At 49.9% G+C, this 25,534-nt stretch overlaps 1 protein-coding gene across 4 annotated transcripts in view; it reads right to left on the bottom strand.

Moving 5' to 3' along the window:
- The window catches only part of OGDH (oxoglutarate dehydrogenase), a 666,388-nt gene that overhangs the window by 336,788 nt on the left and 304,066 nt on the right, over positions 1–25,534 (bottom strand). For all 4 annotated transcript variants that reach the window (XM_078666769.1, XM_078666768.1, XM_078666770.1 and 1 more), the window contains one exon: positions 4,342–4,470. In XM_078666769.1, the coding sequence (XP_078522895.1) occupies positions 4,342–4,470 (129 nt within the window). The remainder of the gene's footprint in view (positions 1–4,341; positions 4,471–25,534) is intronic.

Genomic DNA, 25,534 nt, shown 5'->3' with positions numbered 1-25,534 from the left:
TGCGGACTACCATCCATGATGAAAGCACTTCACCTGTGACTGTTTGGGGTCAGGTTGCTGAAGAGCGCAAACATGTGTACATTTTAGACTATAATAGGCACATGAGTGGTGTTGACAGTAGATCAGAGGCTGGAACCTTACGCTGCTCTTCGCAAGGCTTACATTTGGTATAAGAAGTTGGCTATCCATCTTTTCCACTTGACAACCTGTAATGGTTTTGTTGTATTCAAGGATTCTTGTCCCGAGTCAAAGATGACTTTTGCTAAGTTTCAGGAGTCTAATAGGCAGCCTTGTTTTAGTGGGACAGGCAAGTGTTCCTAGAGTTGGAGTGGTGGAGGATGTGGAAGTAGGCGTCCTTGATACCTAGACTAGCAAGTAAGTCGTTTTGTGAAAGAAGAGGAAGGACCTTTTGGAGTGTGACCATGTGAAAATGGTCTGACTGTATGTATTTGTTTAAGGGTCTGAGGTCTAGAATAGGTCTTAGAGAGCCGTCCTTTGGGATAAGAAAGTAGAGAGAGTAAACTCCCTTGTTTTGTTGGTGCAGAGGAACTGGTTCTATTGCACTTTTTTCTAGTAGGGATATGACCTCTTGCTTTAGCAGTACTAGATGCTCTTGTGACATTGGACGCTGTATGGGTGGTATGTTTGGGGGCGGGGTGGGGTAGATGTTAGTTCGAGGCAGTAACCTGATTGAATAATTTGTCGCACTCACCTGTCTGTGATGTTGATCCAAACAGGAAGGAATTGTTGTAGTCATCTCCCCACTGGAGTGGAATGGTGAGGGGGAAGTGGAGGAAAGTAATTGGGTTGGGGGGGCGGCAGAACGGGAGTTGTTGGTTTTACCTCTGCCTTTGTTATTGTTACCCCTGTAACCCCCTCTTTGGTAGCCCTTAGCGAAGGTGGATTGGCTAGGGGTCTTATAAGAAGTTGAGGGGCTATCGGAAGAGTTGTCTCTTGTGTTGCCCTGTAGGATGAGCCACGAAAGGAGCGTCTGGGAGCTTGCGACTGCAAGGCTCCCCTAGATTTAGCTGGGTCTGTATCCTTTTTCATCTTTTCGAGGGATACATCGACATTAGGGTCAAATAGGTGTTGCTCATCAAACGGTTGATTGAGGATGGAATTTTGGACTTCAGGTTTGAAACCTGAAATACGTAGCCAGGCATGCCTACGCAAAAGGACACTGGTGTTAATTGTCCTTGAAGCAGTATTTGAGGTATCTAGGGCACAACGGATGGAGGTATTGGTGATCGTTTTACCTTCCTGTATGAGTTCATTGGCCCTACTTTTATATTTGTCTGGGAGATGCTGCATTATGGATTCTAGCTCATCATAATGTGCCCGGTCATACCTTGCTAACAGCGCTTGAGTATTGGCGATGCGCCATATGTTTGCTGCCTGTGACGCCGTTCGTTTACCAGTGGCGTCAAGGAGTTTAGACTCCTTATCTGGTGGGGGGGCCTCACCTGATGTTTGAGAATTGGCCCGTTTCCGTGCATTGGAGACCACTAGGGAGTCTAGCGGTGCGGGCCCTCTAATATAGGCTGGATCTGTGGGGGCAGCTTTGTATTTTTTCTCAATTCGGGGGTTGAGGACTCGTGCCCTGACTGGATCTTTAAATACATCTGGTGCATGCCTAATGACCCCCTTAAGCATTGGCAGAAGTGGACCTTTGTGTGTTGTCAGACTTGTCCATTAAGAAATCTTCCTCCACAGTGTCTGTGTGTAGGTCAACCCTATGGTATTGAGCAGCCCTATGGACAAGTAGGTTGTTACCTATAGTGTCCTCTGGGGGGGGGGGGAGCCCTGGAGGGATATACATCATCATGAGGAACGTAAGGGACGTCAGGGTGTTATAATCATCCCATGGGTTAGGTGACTGAGGGGGACTAGTGTTTCCTGATGGCTCATCCACACCCCCCCCCCCCCACCTGTATCATCAGAATCTGTATCTACATCATCATCATCATCTGGAATAGGGGATGGCGTACGAGAGTGATGTGGTGACTGAGGAGGTGCAGGAGGAGGAGGAGGGATAGGAGGTGGAGAAGGGATCCTTAATGGAGAGGTTGCAATGTCTCTTTTTAGGAGGAGCCGGTGCAGGCGCATCCAGTGGTCTCTTTTTGGAACTAAGAGCCAACTGTCCAGTCTTAGTATCCTTTACAAGAGTTGAGTAGGATCTGGTGTAAAAAGCTCCCCTGTAGAAGGCAGATCCATTGGTGTCGAAGTTTTCAGTTCCGGAGGCTTTTTCGGCACAGACTCTGTAGCTGTTCTAGGGTCTTTTGGCTTAGAACCGTGGCCTTTTGAGGTATCCTTGGCCAGCAGAACGTGGTGTTTTTTTCGGTTCCGAGGCCTTTTTAGGCTCCGAAGCATGGGAGTCGGGCCTTTAAGTGGCAGTTTTTTGCTCAGCTCTGAGTGCGGTTTCGGCGTGGATGAGCTGGTGCCAGTCTTCGGCGCCGAGTGCTTGGATGTCGAAGCAGCGGTCGGCGTGGATGAGGAAGAAGATGGATTCTTTTTCAGTGTCGGTTGCGTGTTGGTACCGGGAGAAGGCTGACTCGAGCCCCAGTCGCCTGGAGGTTTGGTAGAATTCTTTGCCGAGCCCGAAGGGGGGGGCATGGGAAGCAGTCTCTCGGTGTGCACCCGGGCCCGAAGGCGAGGGTGTGATCTAAACCTTTTTGGAGGGTGCTGAGGAAGGGTCGGGCCGATGTGTGTACTTACGACCCTCTGAGCTGGAGTGATGTCCTCGACATCAGAGTCGTCGGCATCGGAGTAGCTGGAGCTTTCTTCGGCCCGCAGCTTTTCTGGTACGTTGACGCCCTCTTGAAAGATGTCGTCGGGTATCGAAGCTGACGAGCGAGCCATGGTCCTTCGAGCTCGTCGGTCCCGAATTATCTTCTTGGAGCAGAAGGAGGCACAAGCTGGACAGTCCCTGGCCTCGTGCTCCGGTGAGAGGCAAAGGGTGCACACCTCATGGAGATTGGTGTGGGGAAACTTTGACCCACATCGAGGACTCTTCTTGAATTGCGTCCTTTCCATGAGCCAGAAGATAAGGCCTTAGGTAGGCCCGAAGGCCTTCAACGACGACCAGAATCGAAGACTGCGAAATTATCAAGATCGCGTGGAGATGGGAAGCGAGTTCGAGACAATACCGTCGGAAACGGGTGAGGGATTGCGCGGCGAACAAAATTCGGTTCCAAACCGGAACGCAGGAAACACATCCGAGCCCAATGGCGGAAAAAAACAATCGGAGGATGGAGCAGATGCCCATGCGCAATGTGATCCAAAGGAGGAGTCACCTATCTTGTGACTTCCAAGGAACTTTTCAGGACAAAAACAAGAGCAAACATCCGGCCCAACAATAGATGGCGATCTAGGCAAAAGTGGGTAATCTGCAGCTCATATGCCTCACAAACTATTTTTGGACTTGCCCAGGACTCAGAATCTGCTTCCCCATCCAAGTCACTGTCATCCTTTCCAAATCCTTAGGAGGTAATTCCACAGTAATCTTACCATGTGATGTGTGCATTAGTAAAGATTTTGTGAACTGTAAGCTGGGGATCAACATAGTTCTAACCACTTGCTTTCTTGCCATTTGATGGTACTTTCTGGAGCAGCCATCAAAGGGGATGCACTAGAATCATATTAACACCACTGTCGTCACCACTCAGCCTGGGCTGAGACAAAGGGGTAGAACCTTATGTGTCCCCCTGACATTAGAGCAGTGTTCCAACATCAATAAAAAACAAAAGTACCTGGAGCACTTCCAGGGAGCCATGCAAATGTCTCTGTGCGCTGGAAGAAAAACGTAGGACTGTTGAGGAAAATGTACAACGAAAGGAAGACCGTTTCCAAAAGCTACAGGGAGGACTTTAATCCCAACCGTAACTGTGTCTTCGACTTCACAACTGTCATGTGAACACCACCACTAAGAACATCTGGCATTTGAAGGTGGGATCTTAATTGTTGGGGTGGTGGGCATTTCGGTTATACTCTTTGAGGGCAACACATTTTAGTATAACCCTTTCTTTTTGTTGTGTGTGACACATTTCGTTCCAGCCTGTCGCACTACCTGTATGGTATCCATGGTTGGTGAAGATGTCCAAACTGGGTGAATGAACCAAAAGTATTCATAGGGCAGTCAGTGCCAAAGAAATATGAGTTGAAAGAATACAAACTTGACCTGTAAGCATTCGTTCGCTTGAGAGTAAGAAATATGCATGGGAAAAAGAGAGTTAGAGCCCTTCAATACTTTTAACTGGAGTGCACTAGTGCTAAAGCAAAATTGAATATTAATCCAAAAACAGGTGGGACACTGAAATGATAAAGTAAAACATGACTATTTACCTGATTGTTGACTACCACATGCACAGTCCCGTGTGTAGTATAAGAAGGCAGGTCACTGAGATGGAATGTCTCGTACACAATGCCCTGTCCAGCAAACGCAGCATCACCATGCATCAGGATAGACATCACCTGCACAGAGAAAGTAAAAGTAAGAGTCAAATAGGAAAGCACTTCTTCAGTTTGTGGAATTTTATCCAACAAAAAAAAATCCTGAGTGACGGTACTGTATAATTAATTAGAAAACAAATACTCACTAGTAACAATAGTTTTGCAGCTTAAAGACTTTACGGGTTTTACACACACATTATTCTGCCATCCAGTAGCAGAGACCAGAAATTTCCCTATTTTTGCTTTTCCTTTCAGGCGTTGACCGGGTAGAGGCTCACAAAGGTATTTGACACAAGCCGGTCATGCAAGTGTGTGGTCGCCATCTGTAGATTTTTATTCTCCCTCTCTTGGTGACCTGTACTGTCTTAGGGAATATTATCTGCCTAATGTATTACTTATTCACCTTTTTGCTTAACCACACCTCTTCACTGGGGAGGTGGAGGGTCTCATGTGAATCAAGAAAAGTTTTCACGCTGCAAAACTACTGTTACAGGTGAATAGCCTTTCTGCAGCACAAATCTTAAGATAAAATAGCAGCACTGCTTTCACTTGGGAGGCAGATGTAAAGTGTGGATGTTGTTGCAAACAAGTGCACCATTCATCCAGCAACGGTTCCCTTTGTGACCGTTAAACCTTTGTGTACACGAATTAGATGAAAAATCAGGTTCCCTTATTCCAGGGGTATATCTGCTGCAGATAATAAAATTACAATCTCTTAACTAGTGTGTGCAGGAAGTTGTGTCTGCTTTTTTGGTTGTTAGAAAAAGTCTGGTAGTTGTATCGACTGGATGAAATAGAATACAGTCTAGACTAGTTCTCATGACTAGTCAGTGCTTGGTATCTGTAGATGTGGTTCCTGTACAGCCATTGTCCGGTATTTCAGTCTTTCTCTGTGCCTAGCTTTGAATAGGGTCTTCCTTAGCCGTGTTAAGAGAATTTTAAAGTTTCACTTCAGAGTGGCCACCAACCTTGGTGGTTCAAATCTATTTGCCCCTTCTGAGAGTCTTTTGATCACAGCTTAGGCAAACAACACATTCCTGCAACATGCTAGGATTGCTTATTGCTGATAAGTGTACCTTTATGGACCTATATGCTAGTTTTTCATCTTGTGGGAGCATTAGACACAAATGTTTGGTAGAGTACCCAGTTTGGTTGTGCGTCAAGTTATTTCACGCTACTCCCGAGGCGGAAAGCCGGGAGACTGCGCGTTTTAAAGATTGTTTAATAATTGCTTTTGTTGTGTTTGATTTTAACTTCACTTACCCCCAGTCACTTGGCTTCGCTCACGGGCTAATTTATCCGCTACCTGAAGGCGTGGGACGCTGTTTCAGCGCCACGCTCGATCCTGAGGCCACGCCCCCTTGGCGCCACGCCCACCGCCCATCAGCTTAAGTGAGACGCTGACTACGAGCGCCATCATTTGACTACACGCTACTCCTGAGGCGGAAAGCCGGGAGACTGCGCGTTTTAAAAATTGTTTAATAATTGCTTTTGTTGTGTTTGATTTTAACTTCACTTACCCCCAGTCACTTGGCTCCGCTCACGGGCTAATTTATCCGCTACCTGAAGGCGTGGGACGCTGTTTCAGCGCCACGCTCGATCCTGAGGCCATGCCCCCTTGGCGCCACGCCCACCGCCCATCAGCTTAAGTGAGACGCTGACTACGAGCGCCATCACTTGACTACACGCTACTCCTGAGGCGGAAAGCCGGGAGACTGCGTGTTTTAAAAATTGTTTAATAATTGCTTTTGTTGTGTTTGATTTTAACTTCACTTACCCCCAGTCACTTGGCTCCGCTCACGGGCTAATTTATCCGCTACCTGAAGGCGTGGGAAGCTGTTTCAGCGCCACGCTCGATCCTGAGGCCACGCCCCCTTGGCGCCACGCCCACCGCCTCATCCTCCCTCATAAATGTGCCACCCCCGGAAGCGCAGCGGACGAGCGCAGCGGGCGCGCCTAAGGCAAGCCCGTCTGCGCCCGTCCGCGGCAGACCAAGGCCAGAGGCCAGTCACTCTGCCTCTCCTACCCAATATTCCCGTTCGCAACTGGTCGATCTTCAGGGCAAGTGGCCACTAGCTGCGGCCACTACAGCCCGAATCATTGGTCTCAGCCTACTGACCTCTCATAACCCACCTCTTACCAACCCTGTGTCCTTGCCCTCAACTAGCCACTCCTCACCTCTGCCCCTCACAGGTCCCACCCCCACAGCTATAACTGCCATGTATCTCAATACTAGATCGGCAGTCAAACATCAGCTCGACCTCTTTACCCTTCTCGAACTTCACAAGCCGGACCTGCTATTTCTCACCGAGACTTGGTTCTCAGACAGCTCTCTCCCCTCCCTGTTGGCAATTCTCCCTCCATCTTATTACGCCATTCGAGCCGACCGCTCTCCCGGCCGGCCTGGTGGAGGGGTCGCCCTGATCGCCCGTAAAGAACTCACGTTTCAACCTCTAATCTTCCCTTCCCTGGGAGCATCAGACTGTTTAGTTGCCCGATCACTTTCCCTGACTCCCCCACTTACGTGTGTCCTTATTTACCGTCCCCCTGCTTCCCCTCAAACGTTTCTCCCTAACTTCCAAGACCTAATGGCGAATCTGGCAGTCAACCATTCTTCCATCATAGTCCTGGGAGACTTTAACTTTTGGCCCTCTGACCCGGCGGAATGTGCAACCTCTAGAGTTCTCAGACTCCCTTCAGTCGCTGAATTTTACATCAGCTGTCCATGCCCCTACGCACAGGCTGGGACATATCTTCGACCAAATTTGGCATCGAGACTGCCCGATCACCTCACTTTCTATTTCTTCTGGTCTTTGGTCAGATCATTTTATGATCACTTTCTCCCTATCGCTGCTCTCACGCCCTAAGTTTACTCCCGCGAAAAACGTCTGGGCACTATCATGGAATAGTGTTGACGTCGAGGCCCTATCTGCTACACTCTTCCTATCCAGCCCCGACCTTTCCGGGCTGCCTTCTTGTGGACAAGCGGAAGCTATTAGCAGCTGGCTGCGGGCGGGCTGCGACACCATCGCCCCTTTAAAGCGCATCTCATCCAAACGCCCCAAAGATGCAAATCGATGGTTCTCTAATGATCTGAAGATCCAAAAACTCAATCTCCGCCAAGCGGAGCGCCAGTGGAGGCGGAACTACTGTCCTGTTCTTAAAATTCGCTATACCGCCCTCCTAGCACAATACAAGAAATCTATTCTGGAAACCAAAAAGACTTATTTCTCATTTAAAATCCAGCATGCAGAGAACGGGCCAAGAGAAATATTCCATATTGTTCAAGATCTCGCTTATTCCGATAGAGTCCCACTCAAACCCCCCCCCCCATCACAATCACTCTGTGACTCCCTCAACTCCTTTTTTCTCGATAAAATTACCATGATCAAAGCCAAGATCCCCCCCCCCCCCTTCCCCGGCCTACATGGACCCCTGCTTCCCTCCAGTTACAGCACGTCTTGATTCGATTCCTCCCCTCACGACTGAATCATTCTCCTCCATCCTTCCGTCGGTTAAGTCTGGTTCCCCGTTGGATCCCTGCCCGGCCTATATTTTGAAACAGATTTACACACACTGCCCATCAACGCCCCTTACGTTCCTTAACAGCTCGCTGTCCCAGGGTATTGTAACTCCAACGCTCAAATCGGCAGTGATCGTTCCAATATTAAAAAAACCTGGGGCGGACCTTGCAGATCCAGCCAACTACCGCCCCCATCTCGCTTTTGCCTTTTTTGGCGAAGGTATTGGAACGTCATGTGGTCAGAACCCTGAGTGAGTTTGTGGAGAGAAACAGCGTCCTGGCGCCGAGGCAGGCTGGATTCCGCCCCGCTCATTCAACTGAGGCAGTAATCATATCTGTCCTGGACAATCTTCGAGAAGGAATGGATACTAGTCAGCCCCAAGCCCTGGTCCTCCTCGATCTTTCCGCCGCATTCGACACGGTGGACCATACCATCTTACTTTCACGTGTCGAGGCGGCGGGAATCGGAGGGACGGCCCTGCTATGGCTATCCTCCTTTCTGAGGGGTCGCACACAGGCAGTCTGCCTGGGTGAGTATTCAGCTGACTCTCGGCCTATCCAATGCGGGGTCCCCCAAGGATCCTCCTTGTCCCCTCTCCTATTCAACCTTTACATTGCCCCCCTTATTTTCGCTCTTCAGCAGCTGGAGGTCTCTGTGTACAATTATGCTGACGATCTCCAGCTTATCTTTTCTCTCTCTACCTCACCCGAGTCAATATCTAATTTTCAGTTCATCATGACCTTTATCCAGGACTGGATGAACTCCAACCACCTGAGACTCAATCCCGATAAAACGGAATTGGTGTTGACAGGTGGTTGCTCCAGTCCCTGGTCCTCTTCTTTTTGGCCTCCTGCCTTAGGCTCCCCACCCACTCCTGTCCCTTCCGTTAAAACGCTTGGGTTTAAAATCAATAATCAACTCTCCTTACACTCTCAAGTCAGTGCCGTCGTATACTCAGCCTTCCTCTCCCTTAGGACGATACGTAAAGTCTCACGATTTTTCTCCTCATCTGCGCTTAAACGAATACTTTTGGCCATGGTAACATCTCGCCTAGATTATGGCAATGCCCTCTATCATGGCATGCCGGCATACCTTATGAGGCGCCTCCAACTGGTCCAAAACCAATCACACCATGTTACCCCCCTCCTCGCTTCCCTTCACTGGCTTCCTGTCCGGCAGCGCGCCTTGTTCAAGCTTGGCTGTACCATCTTTAAAGCCCGGACCGGCACTGCCACATTCTTCATTAACACAGTCATTCATGACTACATTCCACCGAGAGAACTTCGTTCTTCCTCTCACCATCTTCTTGTGGTTCCTCACTTCAAACGGAAGAAGTGGGGAGGCTCCAAATTCTCTACCACGGCCCCAGCATTCTGGAACTCTCTCCCATTCCACTTGAGAACCTGTTCCCAGTACCCCCTGTTCCGCAAAGACCTCAAAACCTTTCTCTTTACCCAAGCCTTTCCCTCTTAAATTGTTACATTCCCATATTTCCCCGCTCCCTGAGTAGCAGTAGTCATATAGCGCCATGAAACCGCTAGGTGTATGAGCGCTCTACAAATACCTTAAACTCAAACTCAATGTTTAAACATAGCCCTTTTTGCCACTTATCACATAGGTGTTGTTGATCTCCTGACTTCCCTCAATACTTCATTTATCTGCATTGTAGTTTTATAACCCTAGATGTACATGTTATAAGTCCCCAAGAGCCATGCCACAAAAGACTAAGGTTGGCGGGTTCTGGGTAACTCTGTACCCCTTGTATTGTTAACAGTTTTTACAACACTGGCAGTTTTACTAGTCTAACATGTCATTTCTACCAGTTCATAGCACCCAGTTTGTATGGCCCACACTCGAACTACTAGGACCATCGCCATAGTTGTCCGTCTGCACAGGTTTATCACTAAAGGTAAGGTATTTACAAGATGCCAGTTAGTACAGGTTCATTTAGCTTAAGAAGTATAGACAGGGCATTCCCTTGGAATAAGTGGTGTGGATACCTGTTGTGTCTGTGGTGTTCCTCATTATTAGAACATCGAATAGTTTTACCGGTCGGTGTAGTTTTGCAGCTTGAAAAATGTTCTGGATTCACTTGCTGTGCATTATTCTGCCATCTAGTGGTTGGGTTTGGAATTGTAGTATTTCTTTCCTTTTTTAGGTCTTCTCTAGCACTGCAGAGCATGCGCTGCTCGCTGACAAGCAATGATGTGGATGAGGACTTTCAGAAGGGGGCTTGAAGTCCCGCCCCTCATTTCCATTGGCTGGCGTCATCGTTTATGCTAAACGGTGGGCAGCCACTGGAAATGGGGTTTTGTAGTCGCTGCCCTTTCTCCTTTTCAGACGGCGCCTTCGGACTAGCTTGTCTGCTTTGCGGCTGTCGCAAATCAATTTCTTATCTTAAGTGGGGCCATTTGTTTAAAATCAGCAGCATCAGGTTACTTCAGCCGCGTTTTTATCTTTGCATTGCGCTTCCACTGAAAGTGAAAGCACAAAGCATAGCTAAACACGCGGCTGCGAGCGCTTGTTTATTTGGTAAAGGCTGTCTTTTCAATGTTGTCCACTCCACAGACGTCTGTCACGCAAGAGCCTGCAGAGCGTTTTCCAGTAAGGGGCCTGGCACGGGCCTTGCCCTGCAAACTGCAGCCACATACAATTTATCATATTGCAAACCTAGGATCGAATTGTACCAGATTACTCTTGGGATGGGGTCTGCTAAATGCTCATTACATATGTGTTGCACTTTCCTCCACTAGAATACAAAATTTTGTATAGCGCTATGAAGGCTGGACTGACCTGGTTCATGCTAGTGTTGTGTGGTGTGAACAGTTCCAACTAAAGTACAAAGTAATTACCTTCGGAAACGATGTATCTGGTAGAGAAGATTCTAGCAGCAGATTCCTTAACGTAGAATTATCCCCAGGCGTGAGACTGGATGCAGAAAGTTTTTTTTGCCACAGCATCTCTGCGCTCCGGGGGGAACCACGTGACTCCGCTCGGATGTCGGCCGCGGATGTGACATCAGCAAGGTCACATAAGCCCCACCCCAGCAAGCTGAAGTCAGTTTTCTTCAGAGAACTTTTCCGCACCACAACACGAAGCCATCACAAACAAAAACGGTGAGAATATGGGAACAGTGTGCGGAAAAAATCAGAAAAAGAAGAAGCGAATGGTGAGGAACTGCACCATTCTGGAGAGCGTCACCGAAAGTCATAGAAGGGAAGAGCAGAGCACAGCTACTGCGAGGCAACCCTGCAAGCAAATACGAAATACTCCCTGGGGGCAGAAAAGCATGTAAAAACTTCACAGCAGACGAAAGAGGCCTGCAACCACAGTCTATTAACAGTGAAGGACAAGAAGGCCAGAACAGAAGAGTAACGACAAATTACCGCAAGACAACACCAGCAAGGAGAGGCGCATCGCTTGTAAAGAGCTAAGGTCCGAAGCACAGCCAAAAGACCCCGACTCAGAGGACTGCAGAAGAGTCAGAAATTTCAAGCAAAGGAAAAGGGAGAAGAGCATGAGTAGGCCCCACACTGGAAGATCAGGGTGCAGGGACGCAGAAGTTCCCATGAACCCACCAACCAATCGCCAGAAAGGAAGGAGTGGATCAAACAAACAGAACGAAGCATCCCACTAGGGAGGAAGGGAAAGAGGGCACTCGCAGAAGACAAAACCACCCGGAGGCAGGCGAGTGCAGAAGACCAAGCTGAAGGTAGTCGAAGAACGGGGACGAAGGGCGGGTCGTGAAGGAATCTGCAGCTAGAATCGTCTCCACCAGATACATCGTTACCGAAGGTTAAGTAACTTGTACATCTGATAGACTCCTAGCCGCAGATTCCTTAACGTAGAATAGATACCCTAGCCATACCCAGAAGGGAGGAGGGCCTGCGTGACACCCTCCCCAGTAGGAAGAAACACTGGGCCCCAGCAGGGTGTGTGTAATGGGACAAGAAGGGTGGCCCAGCCCCCACCAACCAGAAGGAAGCAAGAACGAGGCGAAGGGAGGCCAGGAAACTCCAAGCCCATTCAAGGTACCAGGGACATCCGCCAGAAAGCTCCGGAGGGAAAGACAATGCCAGAGGAGTACAGAGGAAGAAAAGAATCACCCCAAACTCCAATGAGAAGAGGTAGAAATGGAGGCAGAGCCCTCCACAGGAGAACACACACAGTGAAGGGGACAGCTGAACCGGCATCAGCCTCGAGTCAGCGGACAAGGCAGTAACAGCTCCACAGCCAAGAAGGGCTGGCGTGAGAAGAAAGACACAGTCTCGCAACGCTCCAGCAGAACAAGAAGCAGGAGCACAAGAGTACACGCCAAGGCCCCCGGCTGTGGACCAGAAAGAGCAGGCGTGCGCAGCCGACAGCAGGCAAGTACCATGAAGCCGAGCGCCCAGACCAAGCCGAGCACAAGACGAAGGCAAAGACCAGGGAAATCCAGAATAACCCCTAAAGGAAGATCGTCCTAGACATAAACCGACCCACGAAAAGAAGTGGGACCAGCCAGAAGAGGAGAAATAAGTAGGGCGGACTTAAGCTGTCAACCAGAACACAGGAAAATACTAGGAAATCCTATCCCCCCAGGAACACCAGACAGAGAACCAGGCCGAAACGCTGGACAAAAAAAGGGCGGAAACACCACAGCACAACACCGTAGACGGCATGCCAAAGCTGGTTCAGCGATGCAGCGGATACTGAAGGTGACAGAACCTGGAGCAGCGCAAGCTGCGCCCAGACAAAGATCAAAGAGACCACACCAGCGGTATACAGCGACGTCATGAAAGGCAAGGAACCCATAAAAGGGAGTCCAAACTCTCCCAGCGTAGGACAGAGCTATACAATAGCTACAAGTACCCCATTCAGGGTATGACATGTCCCAAAGAAAACATGGGAACCAATCTTAGAGAAAAAATCCTGCATCAGATGACAAGAACATAAAGGACCTGCGGTTAGAACCACAGATGGCTTATCAATCAGCCAAAAAAACACTCAATTGCCAGAGGGGCTGCACCAGCGGCCAACAGCAGAGGGGCTAACCTAAGGACCTCTAAGGCACGTCAAACCACACAGAACACACAGACCGGCCAATCAAAACACTATCTCCAGAACAAATATGGGATAACGCCACCCATCAAGCCCCAGAGGATCATCAAGCCAAGTTTATGAAGGAGGTGGAGGAGGACGGAGCCTCGCAAGGAGACGTTGAATGGCGGAGTCCGCGTGGGTGTTCAACAAAAGAACCCCATCCAAAGGCAGGTCAACCAGATGCTCCCTAATATTCTCAGGAAAAACACCATCCCGCAACCAAGCATGGCGACGGAGAGCCACAGAGCTGGCCATAGCACAGCCGAGAGCATCAGCAACATCCAAGGCTGCACGGAGGATAAACGCAGCCAACTCCTGACCATCCAACACATGGTACCGTAGATCAGAGCAGGCACCTTCGTGGGAGACGCAAGACAGAAGGGACTCCACAGAATCCCACAGGCTGGACGTAGCCCTGCATACACACAAAGTGTGTTGCACGCTCGCAAAGCAGCACTGGTGGAAGCGAAAATGTTACGCCCCCATGAATCCAACCACCGGGCCTCCCGCGGCGGGGGGGGGGGAATAGCACTGAAGGTAATGAAGGAAAAGCAGTCTGCAGAAGAGGGCCCTTGGTAGAAGTGTGAAAAGAAGGGCAGACTGCATCGTGCAGAGCATAACGGTGGCGGTATAGAAGCGGCTGAGGCACCAGGTCACCAGTGACAGGACGCCCCAAGGCCCCTAGAAGAGAATTGTGGAGCGAAGCTTCGTATGGAAGAAGCAGTTCCCGTCCACCAGAGCCCTGGTGGAGAACTTCCAACAGATGATACATAGAGAATGGTGTGACTGGGTCACCCATTCGCAAAATGCCAGTGGCCGTGGAAATAGCCCAAACATAGGCTACACTCTCCTCCGTAGGGCTTCGCGGGGACAAAGCAATTCCTCCATGGGTGATGGCTGTAAACCAAGCCGTCCGTCCCAAAGTCCAGCTGGAGGAATTAACGGCCAGCCCTTGAACAGTGGAGGATCCACAGACGAGTGGGGTGCCTGAGGGGCCTCCGGGGAAGGCAGAGAAGACGGTGGAGCAACCAACCGCGAGCTGCGGAAGAGAGGGTCTGAGGGTTGAGGCCACAGGGACGGCAAAGAGCCCTGCCTGGAAGACGCCGGTGAAAAAGCAACGTTGCGGCATCCCATCTCCGGAGAAGAAGAGATCAGGAGATGAAAAACCTCAGGAGAGGAAGGAACCTCTGGAGACGAGTCGAGGACCAGACGCCGGTGCGAGGTCGATCGGCGCCAGAGTTGTCATTGGGGGCGCTGAGTGGACCTCCACCACCACGTGCTCCCTAGGAGAATGGGGCGGGTGCGGAGCCGGTTTGGCTAAGGAATTTGGCTGAAAAGGCGCCGGCTCGACCTCACACGAGGCAGCCGCCTGCGTAGAGGACAGAGAGGGACTCGGCAAAGCACCCCAGGCCCCGGCTTCCACCCACGGCACCGTCGGCGCCCGAAAGGCGTCAGCCCGGCCTATGGACAGGCAGCCGCCTTCCCAGAGGACCGAGAGGGACTCAGGGACGAGCCCAGAGTCCCGGCGATCTCCTGCGATGCCACAGGGAGCCCAGTAGGGATTTGCGGTGAGACAGGGTCGCTGTGGCTCGAAGACGAGAACCCCGCAGGGCTGCACCTCGACAACACCACACTCCCACAACCTGAAGCCGTACTCGGCGGCGCCGGGGTCGAAGCCGCCGGCGGCTCCGCTGAAGACCCAGCGCAAGGCAAGGGATCCGCTAACGACTCAGGAGGAGGGGGTGCCAAAAAAGCCTGCAGAGCCATAGCGTAGGCTTTCATTTGGGCCCTAATCGCCCAGACACCAGGGAACGGTGGGTAGGGTGGTGTCGGGCGAGGGCGCACGTCGCGAGGGGAAACCATGTCCGCTGCCGAACGAGAACAAGGCCTCGGTGACAAGCTGCAGGACCTACCAGCGGGCGAGCGACGCCCTTGGGGCCGCGCGAAGGGCGATGCCGCAGTCAGCGGCTCCTGGCTTCAGAGGTAGAGGACGGACGCTGGGACGAGACCGACCTGGACAAGCGGGCCGACAGCAATTTCATCTGCCGCTCCCGCCGGGACTTCGGTTTGAGGTGCAGAATAGCGTCGCAGTCTGTAGAGTCATGATGCTCGCCCAATCACCACATACAGAAAGGGTGAGGGTCCGTTGTAGACATCTGACGTGCACAAGAAGTACACGTTTTGAAGCCCGAAGGCATTCGCACACTGTTCCTCAATGCAAAATCGCGTGAAAAGAAGGCCTGAAAACAGGCGAGGACACAATCCGGATCCGCGTTGCACGCAGAAAAGAGAAAAACTGACGTCAGCGAGCCGGGGTGGGGCTTATGTGACCTTGCTGACGTCACGCCCGTGGACGTCAGGGCAGAGTCACGTGGTACCACCCATTGGCGCGCAGACATGCTGTGAGAAAGAAAATTCTGCGGATCCAGTCTCACGCCTGGGGATAATTCTATGTTAAGGAATCTGCAGCTAGTAGTCTATCAGATCTCCTGGTTCCATGTTTCTGCATCGGTCTCCACTCTCCCCGGCTGTAGTGGACACACTCCATTTTCCTACCCTCTCCCACCTCTGCCTGCTGCCCTCCGCGTATCTCTGTGTCCAGCACCCAATACTTCCGTCACCACCTTCCTTCATGTGGCCATCTTCACAATTCCCTGTCACTCAATGCTACAATAACGAAGCTCCTTCAAGTTGCGGCAGTAGCCTTTTGACATATAAGCGTTATACAAACAGTAAATGAATAACCTAATGTACGTAACCACAGGCCGCTGGTTGAGACACTCTAGAGGTAATGGGTAGACTACACGTGGTACTTACATTGTTCGAGGTTCTAGTTTTGCGCCTAAATGTGAGAGATGGGGTGTGACGCAGCAGTGTGTGCGGTATTTACATAGCTTCATTGCCTCTCCTGTTCATCCACGCTGCCTCTGGCGCTTCTGGGCGTTGCTTCCAGGCAGTGACAGGGCAGCTGGCCCCTGAAGATGTATTGCACGGTATACGCACCCTTTTACACATGGCAAGGATGAGGCAGGGGGCACAGCTGTCAGAGACCCCCCCCTCCCAACCCCCACCCACTGGTGGATTTGTTTGCCCTCGAGCCCGAAACGATAAAGAACCTTGTTGGAGGGGGGGGGGGGGGCGGGGACACTTCCCTTCTCTTCTCTGGGAACAGTTAAAGGTGCTCTGCGAGTTGTCCTGCAGCATGGTCCATGTGCAGCGGCTGCGGGGCTCTCAAGTGCTCTTAAAGGCTTTCGCAGAGAGGAATTAGTGATTGACTACTCATCTGCACTGCTGGCAACCCAATGGAGACAACCAACCCCGGAGACTTTTTCCAGCCTTTCTTGTTTTATCACGGAAGCAACGCTTCGTGATGTTTTAAGAGTGGCAGATGCAGCACTGATTCTTTTGCAAAATACCGATGTTTACAGCCATCTTGCACTGGTTTGCTTTTTGGAAGCAGGAGGAGAATGGTGATGTTTTTAACTGACTGCTTTATTTTTCAAATTACTTTTGCAATCCTAGAGGTGCAGATTCATAATAAAACAACACTTTTGATACATAACTAGCGTGATACATAAATGGCGTTTGCCGCAATGTTCCAATACCAATCGATACTCGGCGTCGAAGGAGCATTTGACGACCGGAGCTGCATCCAAACAAAAACAGACCGTAGGATCCTTGGATAAGTACTCCGGAGCGGCAAAGGTCCTCGAAAAAAACAGGACGCTGAAGGACAGTCTGGAAAAGGACGCCTCATGCTCCTTCTCCTTCTCCTCTGTTTCTTGGCCTTTAGGTTCCTTTCCCTTTCTCAAACAACATAATTGAAATCCTAAGCATCTGCCTCTGATCTGTCTGGGCGTCCTCCGTTTCTTCGAGTCGCTCCTTAATAGTCACAGGTCCTTACGGCAGTCTTGTTTGGATTGAATCCTGGCATAGCTTGCCCACCTCCATTTTCACTGGGCTTTTAAGTGTTCAGGGAAGAAATACCTTGCACACTTCACAATTGTACAGACTTGTGGTCTTTAGCCAGTCACACATTGCAATCCTTTTGTTAAACGTTGTGGCTAGTCTGTGGGAAATCTTAGGATAAAATCTAAAATGGATATTTTCGAATCTTCGTGTTTTAGGTGGAGTAAAGAAACCTCCCCCTCCTCCCCCGTCAGACCATACTACCACCATGTAGTCGAAGCATAAGTGCTCTCTGGTTCCTCCAGAGGTTTCTTGTCTTCATCGACATTTAATGTAGTCACTGCATTTCTCCTTTTTGTGGTGCTTTGACCCCTTTTCGGCATGGTCCTCCAACTCCTGAACCATTTGTGACCTCCTGCTGTGGACCATGGTTCCAAACTAATGACAGAAAAAGAATCTAAAAACCCACTGGGGAGTTGTGAGCGTACATCTCATCTAACAAGGTGATGGCATGGCCCACCTACTAGTCGACGCCGAAGGCGGTTGGTAGGCACAGGGAAAGATAGGGACTTTTCTGGGCCAAACCATTAGATGGTGGAATATTTACAGAATGTGAATCCATTTAAGTGTTATGCTGCTAAAACAGCATCCAACGCCAAAAATGCCCAGCCTCTATAGTAACTGACATTATTGCCAATGTCTTCGGAATACAGTTACGGCAAAAAAAATTGCAGTTTCTATGGCCTGTTGCAGATTCTGGAGGCACATTTTTGGCCTCTTGGCAGGTTACACTTTTAGGAGCTCAAAGTTCATTCTCCACAATTGTTCCTCTCAAGAAAGTGGAAGAGTGTGCAAAATCAATCCTTTCTAGCTCTTCTAAGATCACTACTAAAGGGTTGTAAAGTATAGACCAATTCAATTTTTCAACATCCAGGGTACAGGAAAGCATTAATTCACATACAGATTATCATTATGGCATTTATTTTATGAATAATCAAATAATGTACAAAGGTTACATGAACTATTCAGACATGCCAACCTTTAAAAACAATTCACTGATTTAGAGGAAGGAACCTGGGCCAATATCGATCAGCAGCTATATGGGGACAGAGACTTCGAGAGGGGATAAGATTTGTATAATCACAGCCTCTGCATCCACTCGTACTCACCCCCAAAACACAAAGGCTTTTAGAGCAGCTTTCCATGTCTTAAAGTCTCACACATAAGATGGAAACAATCGCTCTGTGGAGTGGTTTTCTCCTATGTCTATTCTTGGCTAAGTAACCTGTAACTCGCTGATCCTCCTGTAAAGCGCTCTGATACCTTCGGGTCTAGCCAGCGCTATATAAAACACTGCAAATAAAATTAAAAACAAGCATTGAAAATGCAATATGTCTCGCCTTTTATTGAGTTAAAGCCATTTGCTTTGCTACACAATACCATTAGCAAAGCAAATGGCTTCAACTTAATCAAAGGCGAGATCTATTGCATTGTCAATGCTTGTTTTTCTTACGTCACCTCCACCTTATGATGAGGCATAACCCCTCCCCCCCACAGCCTCCTATAAATCAAGAGGGTGGCCTCATGAATTAATTGAAGCAAATGTCTTGTGGAACCCCAGTGGGGCCATTTGCCTAAAATGAAAGAGTATTTAGTTAAATCCCTTTCATGTGACTCGCGAATATAGCCCCAGGCACTCCTCGGTGTTGGCTTCCGTCCCAAAACGTGTCCTTGGCTGAAGCAGGAATGATTAACCAAGGATGTGGACTGGCGGTCTCTCCCGGACACACTACCCGGGACCCCGGAAGTGCGAGATTTTCACCACGTATATTTTCACAGACAGAAAACCGTGGATTTCAAACCCTTTTGCTTTTAACCTGGTCTTTCTTTGCACCATTTGGAAAACGCACAAAATCTTAAAAATACATACATTTATTGATAAAGGTACACAATAGGGTAATTTTCCTGCTAAACCACAGAACATATTTCCCCCCATAGCCTTATGAACAAGTAGCAGCTCTTAATTCTGATGTTAGCCCATTTCCGAGTGCTATCAACACTAAAATAATGTGCACAAGATCACACAGCACGTTTACGAGGAAAAAGTCTTAATTTCCCACCTGATCCAAGAGAAGTATATAGAGCCTGAAAATAGCCTTCTCAGGATTCAGATGTTGTTTATTTCTTATGGTCCTTAACCCCTTCCATGCTGCCATCGGCCATTTGCCGACGTGGCCCCACCCGTTTTGAGGAAGTGCCGCACTTCCGCAAAATCGGGGGCGCAGTAAACGGGTTAAAGAGGATTCGTGTTTATTTGGAAGAAATAGAGGCGTGACGGACCTCCTAATTCCGACGTCAACAGTCGCAGACCTGGTGCCACCCTGTGAGGTGTTAAGGGCCCCCATCGGAACATACTGAGGGAGGCGACAGAAGAAGGTTTCGGGGTGGGGGCGATGGGGAGTGGTTGTCTGGGGTGGGGTCAATCTTTGTACACAGTAAAGATTAGTTACTTACCTGTAATCCTAGTTCTCATCCAGAGGTATACTCAAAGTCATAATCTATGAATAATCCCCGCCCATGTGCGGGATCCCAGAGCATATAGAAAATACATATATGTGAAAACATATATATATGCAGCCTAAAATATTTCCAAAATGGCAAAAATGCTGAAATAACATAGGTTTGCATTGTGGCACCTAAACTCTCCCAACCCCTAAGGAAGAAAGAGCAGTAAACATTTGTCACATAATGCTTTATTGCCATAGAAAAATCTGTAATTGCAGGCATTTGCCAATAGGCTGCACTAGAGTATAAAGAAACAAAGAAAACTGACACCTTGCCTTTAAGGCATTAGAGTAGGGGGTACGTGCCTCTAAGACCTGTAGGCGACCCCCTGCTCCCATGATGCACCACAGGTGGCAGTTAGGTCAGTTATTTTTGGAGGTGCATAAACACCCGAGTAAATCAGTAAGTAACATATCATAACTTTGCAGTAATGCTCGTCCGGGGAGGTGGGTGGGTCGCTTATGACTTTGATGAGTATACCCCTGGATGAGAACTAGGATTACTGGTAAGTAACTAATCCTTCTCATCCAGGGGCTACTCATCAATATGGTACAAAAGGGGGTGGTGATGGACGGAGCATCTGAACCAATCAAACACTCACACCCAGTCAACAGATCTGGGTTTAATCCATCACTGTTCTTTAGCCCACTCTGCCACTCCAGTTCAGACATGCCATATGCAAATCAGTCTGACCCTGTGCCTCATGGGAACAGTCCAGCCCTAACTGCCAAGCCACGCCTTCCCTGGACCGGAAAGAAGCTTCCGAGGACCGGTTTCAGGCATTTCAGCCGTCTTCAGCACGGCTTGCTTGAATCCAGTGGCAAAGTGAGCAACGGACTCACGTCGGAGCATACCCTGCCAACTTATGGCAAACAAAGTGGTACAAAAGGGGGTGGTGATGGACGGAGCATCTGAACCAATCAAACACTCACACCCAGTCAACAGATCTGTGTTTAATCCATCACCGTTCTTTAGCCCACTCTGCCACCCCAGTTCAGACATGGCCATATGCAAATCAGTCTGACCCTGTGCCTCATGGGAACAGTCCAGTCCGAACTGCCAAGCCATGCCTTCCCTGGACCGGAAACATCAATAGTCATAATCTATGAATAGATTAGCAAGCCCATACCCAAAGTCTCGCGGACGAGCAACCAAGTATACAGCAAAAAACATGAATTATCACCACATTTAAAATGCAGTTAAGCAAACAAATTCCTTAAAGAGGCCTGTCCCACTTGGGCATCGGCCTGTGCATCTGAATCTAGACAGTAATAGCAGATAAAAGGTATGCACTGAACGTCATGTAGCCGCCTTACAAATCTCAGATATTGGAATGTTGCGAAGGAGAGCTGTAGTAGAAGCTTTCCCTCTAGTTGCATGTGCATGAGGTTTGCCCTGTAAAGCTTTGTTAGCTAATTGGTAAGCCAGAGCTATACAGGAGGCGATCCATCTCGAGATATACCTTTTTGAAGCTGACAGACCGGTATTAGTGGTCCCACAATTAACAAAGAGCCGGTCAGACTTCCTAAGTGGAAGAGTTTTAGCCAGGTAAAATTTCAAAACCCTCCGGAGATCGAGAGAGTGTAAAGACCTCTCTGGGGGAGCGGTTGGTTGAGGGAAGAAAGTCGGCAGATAATGGTCTGATTGATATGGAAATCCGAGACCACCTTGGGCAGGAAGCCTGGATGTGTTCTCAGCACCACTCTATTGGCATGAAACACTGTGTAAGGTTCCTTGCAACACAGGGCCTGGATCTCGCTCACCCTGCGGGCTGACGTGATGGCTACCAAAAGTGCTGCAAAGATGCCTCATGGATAGGCTCGAAAGGAGCACCCATCAATTTGGTAAGTACAATGTTAAGCTTCCAGGGAGGAGAGGGGGACCTCACTGGTGGAAACACTTTCTTGAGCCCCTCTAAGAAATCTTTGACCACAGGCATTAGGAAGAATGAGGTCTGAGAAGGAGACTTCCTATAGGCTGTTATTGCCGCTAAGTGAACCCTGATGGAGGGGTACTTCAGGCCTGACCTTGCCAAATGCAATAAGGGTGGGAGAATAACCTGCGCCCGGCCTTGGATTGGATCAAGAATTGTCCATACACCAAATGTAAAATCTCTTCCACTTAAAAGCATAAAATTTTCTAGTTGAGGGCCTCTTCGCCTCTTTAAGAATGTTCATGCAGTCAGCTGACAGGTCTAGGTGGCCATATTGGATGACCTCAGGAGCCATGCCGTCAATCGAAGGGAAGGAAGGGTGGGGTGAAACACCCTCCCCCCGTCCTTGGTCAGCAAGTCTGGGCGGCAGGACAGTCTACGGTAAGGAACCTCTGACAGCTGGAGGAGATCCGGGTACCACCACTGGCGTGGCCACTCCGGTGCTATCAGGATCATCCTGGTGTTGGTCCTGTAGAATTTCTGTATTACCGCCGGGATCAGAGGCAGGGGAGGAAAAGAGTACAGCAATGTCAGACCAGCTGATCAAAAGTGCATTTCCTGTGATCCCTGCTGGAGGAATCTGGACGCGAAGACGGGGCATTTTGCGTTTGCAGAGTCTGCGAACAGATCTATGTCTGGTACTCCCCATTGCCGAAACAGCTACTGAGCGAAGTCTTCATTGAGCACCCTGTCGTGCGCTTCTACGAAGTCTCTGCTTAGGCCGTCCGCCTGAACATTCAGGATTCCTGGGAGATGAACTGCCACGATGGAGAGACCTCTTGCCAGAAGCCAGTGCCAAATGGATTGAGCTTCCAGAGACAGAACTCGTGACCTGGTGCCCCCTTGCTTGTTCAGATAGAACATTGTTGTTGTGTTGTCTGTCTGAACTTAAATGTGGTTGGTGTGCAGAGACGGGTAGAGGGACTTGAGCGCCAGATAGACAGACCGGAGCTCCAAGAAGTTGATATGGTAGCCTCTTTCTACTTCAGACCAGAGACCTTGTACCTGAAGCTGGTCCATATGAGCCCCCCAGCTGTGTATTGAGGCATCTGTGACCACTGTCTGCGATGAAGGTGACTGATGAAACGGGACCCCTTGCAGTAGATGAGAACGTTTCATCCACCATCTGATGGTGTCTCTGGCACTTTGGTGTAGAGAGACTTGATCTTCCCAGTGGCCTGATCTCGGAGACCATTGGTCCTCGATTGCCTGCGGCAGAGGCCTCATGTGAAGGCGTGCATTGGGCACAAAGTAGATGCATGAGGCCATCGATCCCAGAAGTGACGACACTTGTCTGGTTGTAGGGCTTTGGGTGTCTAGCAAGGTGCGGCACTTCAGAAACATTGAGGATAACCTCTCCTCCGAAGGACACACGCTTGCCTTTGTAGTGTCCAGGGAGGCATCCAGATAGTGTATTCGTTGAGTGGGATTGAGTACGGACTTTTTGTAGTTGACCCGCAACCCCAAAGAGTGCATCAGTTTGAGACAGTAAGAGAGATGGCTCTGCAGCAGAACAGGTGTGGAGCTTTTTAGGAGCCAGTCGTCTAAGTAGGGATAGATGAAGATCTTCCACCTGCGGAGGAAGGCAGCCACTACCGCCATGCACTTGGAGAATGTCAGTCGGGCGGATTCGAGGCCGAACTATAGCACTCGTTACTGGTAGTGGTGACGGTCTATCTGAAACCTGAGAAATTTTCAATGCTTTACTGAGACAGGTATATGAAAGCAAGCGTCCTGCAGGTCGATGGCACACATCCAGTCTCCCTGGTGAAGGTGTGGAAAGATTTGGTGCAGGGCTAGCATACAAAACTTTACTTTTCTGATAAACCTGTTCAGCAGGCGTAGGTCGAGGATAGGTCTGTACTCTTTGGCTACTCCTCGCTTTTGGACTAGAAAGTAGCGGGAGTATACTCCCTGATTTCGTCGCATGGGAGGGACCTCCTCTATGGCCTTCTTTGTGAGAAGGATAGAAACCTCATCCTTCAACAGTTGACTTTGTATTAGAGGAAGGCGCTTGAGTTGCAGGGGCACTTGCGGAGGAGGAGACTTGAACCTCAGCAAGTAACCATGCTGCACAATACTCATCACCCATTTGTCCTTTGTTATGGTTTTCCACTCTTCCAGGTGACATGCTACACTCCCTCCCACCCGAGTGGCGAACGGTTGCAGAGGAAGCAACGACTCAAGGTTTGGGAGGCTGCTTGGAGGTGGACTGTTGCTTGGTGTTATTGCCTCTACCAGGGCGTCTCTGCTGGAACTGGGATCTTTGCTGATTCTGGCTGGACCACAGAGGATTTGAACCCTCTGTTGGTATGAACGTTTGGCACCCTGACGGAAGCGCTTCTTAAACTCTTTGCGCTTCTCGAGACCCACAGCCTTGACAGTGTCCATCTCAGCCTTCATCTTGTTCATCTCGGCATCAGCGTGAGCCCCAAACAGAGATGACCCATTGAAAGGAAGGTTCAGCATCTTAGCATCTTCTGAGCATCAGGCTTGAGTCCTGTGAGGCGCAGCCAAGCCGAGCGTTGTGAGCAGATTCCATGGGAGTAGCCATGAGCGGCGAGATCGGAAGCATCCGCTGCAGCACGTATTACTTGATTGGCTACAAGCCCTCCTTCCTGTAGGATTTCGGTGAAATCCTGCCAGTCTTCTTTGGGAAGCTTCTCGGTGAAACGTGTGAGAGAGTCCCAAAGAGATCTGTCGTATCTCCCGAGAAGGGCAGAGGCACTGGCAACCTTCATGTATGATGCTGAAGTGTTGCACATCTTCCTCCCATACGAGTCCATTTGTTTGCTATCCTTCTCAGGAGGCACGGAGGATGAGGTGGAAGCGGAGTGGGATTTCATGGCTGCCCCCACGATGACTGAATCAGCTGGTGGATCAGTCCTGAGAAACAAGGGGTCCTCTGCTGGAGCCTTGTATTTTTTGGTGATACTTGATGGTACAAAACCCACTGTCGCAGGAGTGAGAAAGGTGGCCATCGCCGGTTCCAGGAATCCAGGGACCAGTGGTAGCAGCCATTTAGGAGCTGTCCGGTGATGCAGGGTATCACAGATGAGACGTGGGAACCACAGGGGTATGCAAAGTGATGTTGAGTTTCTTTGCACCCCTACCCAGAACATCTGTAAATGTAGAAATGTCATCTATGGGTGACAACCGTGATGGCGGTGTGGAGGAGGTCGGAGAGTAGTCCCTGACCACAGATCTTGTAGACGAAGACCATGTAGGTGATCTTGTGCACCTTCTCTTATGAGGCCGGTCGTGATGGCAGCTGTGATGACCCATATACCTAGACCGACGAATGGAAGGCGATCTTGGCCTGGAAGGTGCCCTTGGTCTGGAAGGTGATCTTGGCCTGGGAGGTGATCTTGGTCTCCTAGGGGGGGAGACTTCGAAGGTCTAGCTGCAGTGCTCGTCCTTGGACCAGATGGCGAGTACGTGCAGAGTAATCAGAGTCCGGACTACTGCGACCACCAGATACAGCACCTTGCGGGCGGCGAGGAGACAAACTGCGGGATTTCCCCTCCGCAGGTTTGGGGGATACTTCTGGCGAGATCTCCACAATGTGCAGTCCTGGAGACGATGACCGGTCTCCTGACGATGCTCTGGACCCAGGATCTGACTGCCTCGGGGACTCCGCAATCCCTGTGACCTCTTCTCTCGACGTCTAGTGCTTCGACGTCTATGTCGGAGTCACCATCGGCGTTGAGTGAGGTCTCGATGGTCTTGACGTCGATCGTCCACGACGATGAGGTGACCTCGACGGCGACCGTAGTCGTCGAATTGGTGACCTCACGTCGATCTGCTATGACGTCGAGTCGACGGTGATCTGCCATGACATTGTGTCGACGGCGATCTTTCACGACATGTCGACGCGATCCTCCATGGCGCTGTAACGACGTCTATCTCCTTGACGTCGAGTGGTGGGATCTCGACGACCCTCTCAACAGCGGCACGCCAGCGACATGTCAGCCGTCATTACTCTCGACGCTGACCCCCTCGAGGGTGGCGAAGAGTGTCTCGACTTCGACGGAAGCCTCAACGTCGACGGAGACTTGGTCCTCTCAGCAGC

Source organism: Lissotriton helveticus, chromosome 11, assembly GCF_964261635.1.
Source record: "Lissotriton helveticus chromosome 11, aLisHel1.1, whole genome shotgun sequence".
In the NCBI taxonomy this organism is placed as follows: domain Eukaryota; kingdom Metazoa; phylum Chordata; class Amphibia; order Caudata; family Salamandridae; genus Lissotriton; species Lissotriton helveticus.
The sequence above is the reverse complement of the archived record's forward strand: the minus strand, read 5'-3'. Positions and strand labels throughout refer to the sequence as shown.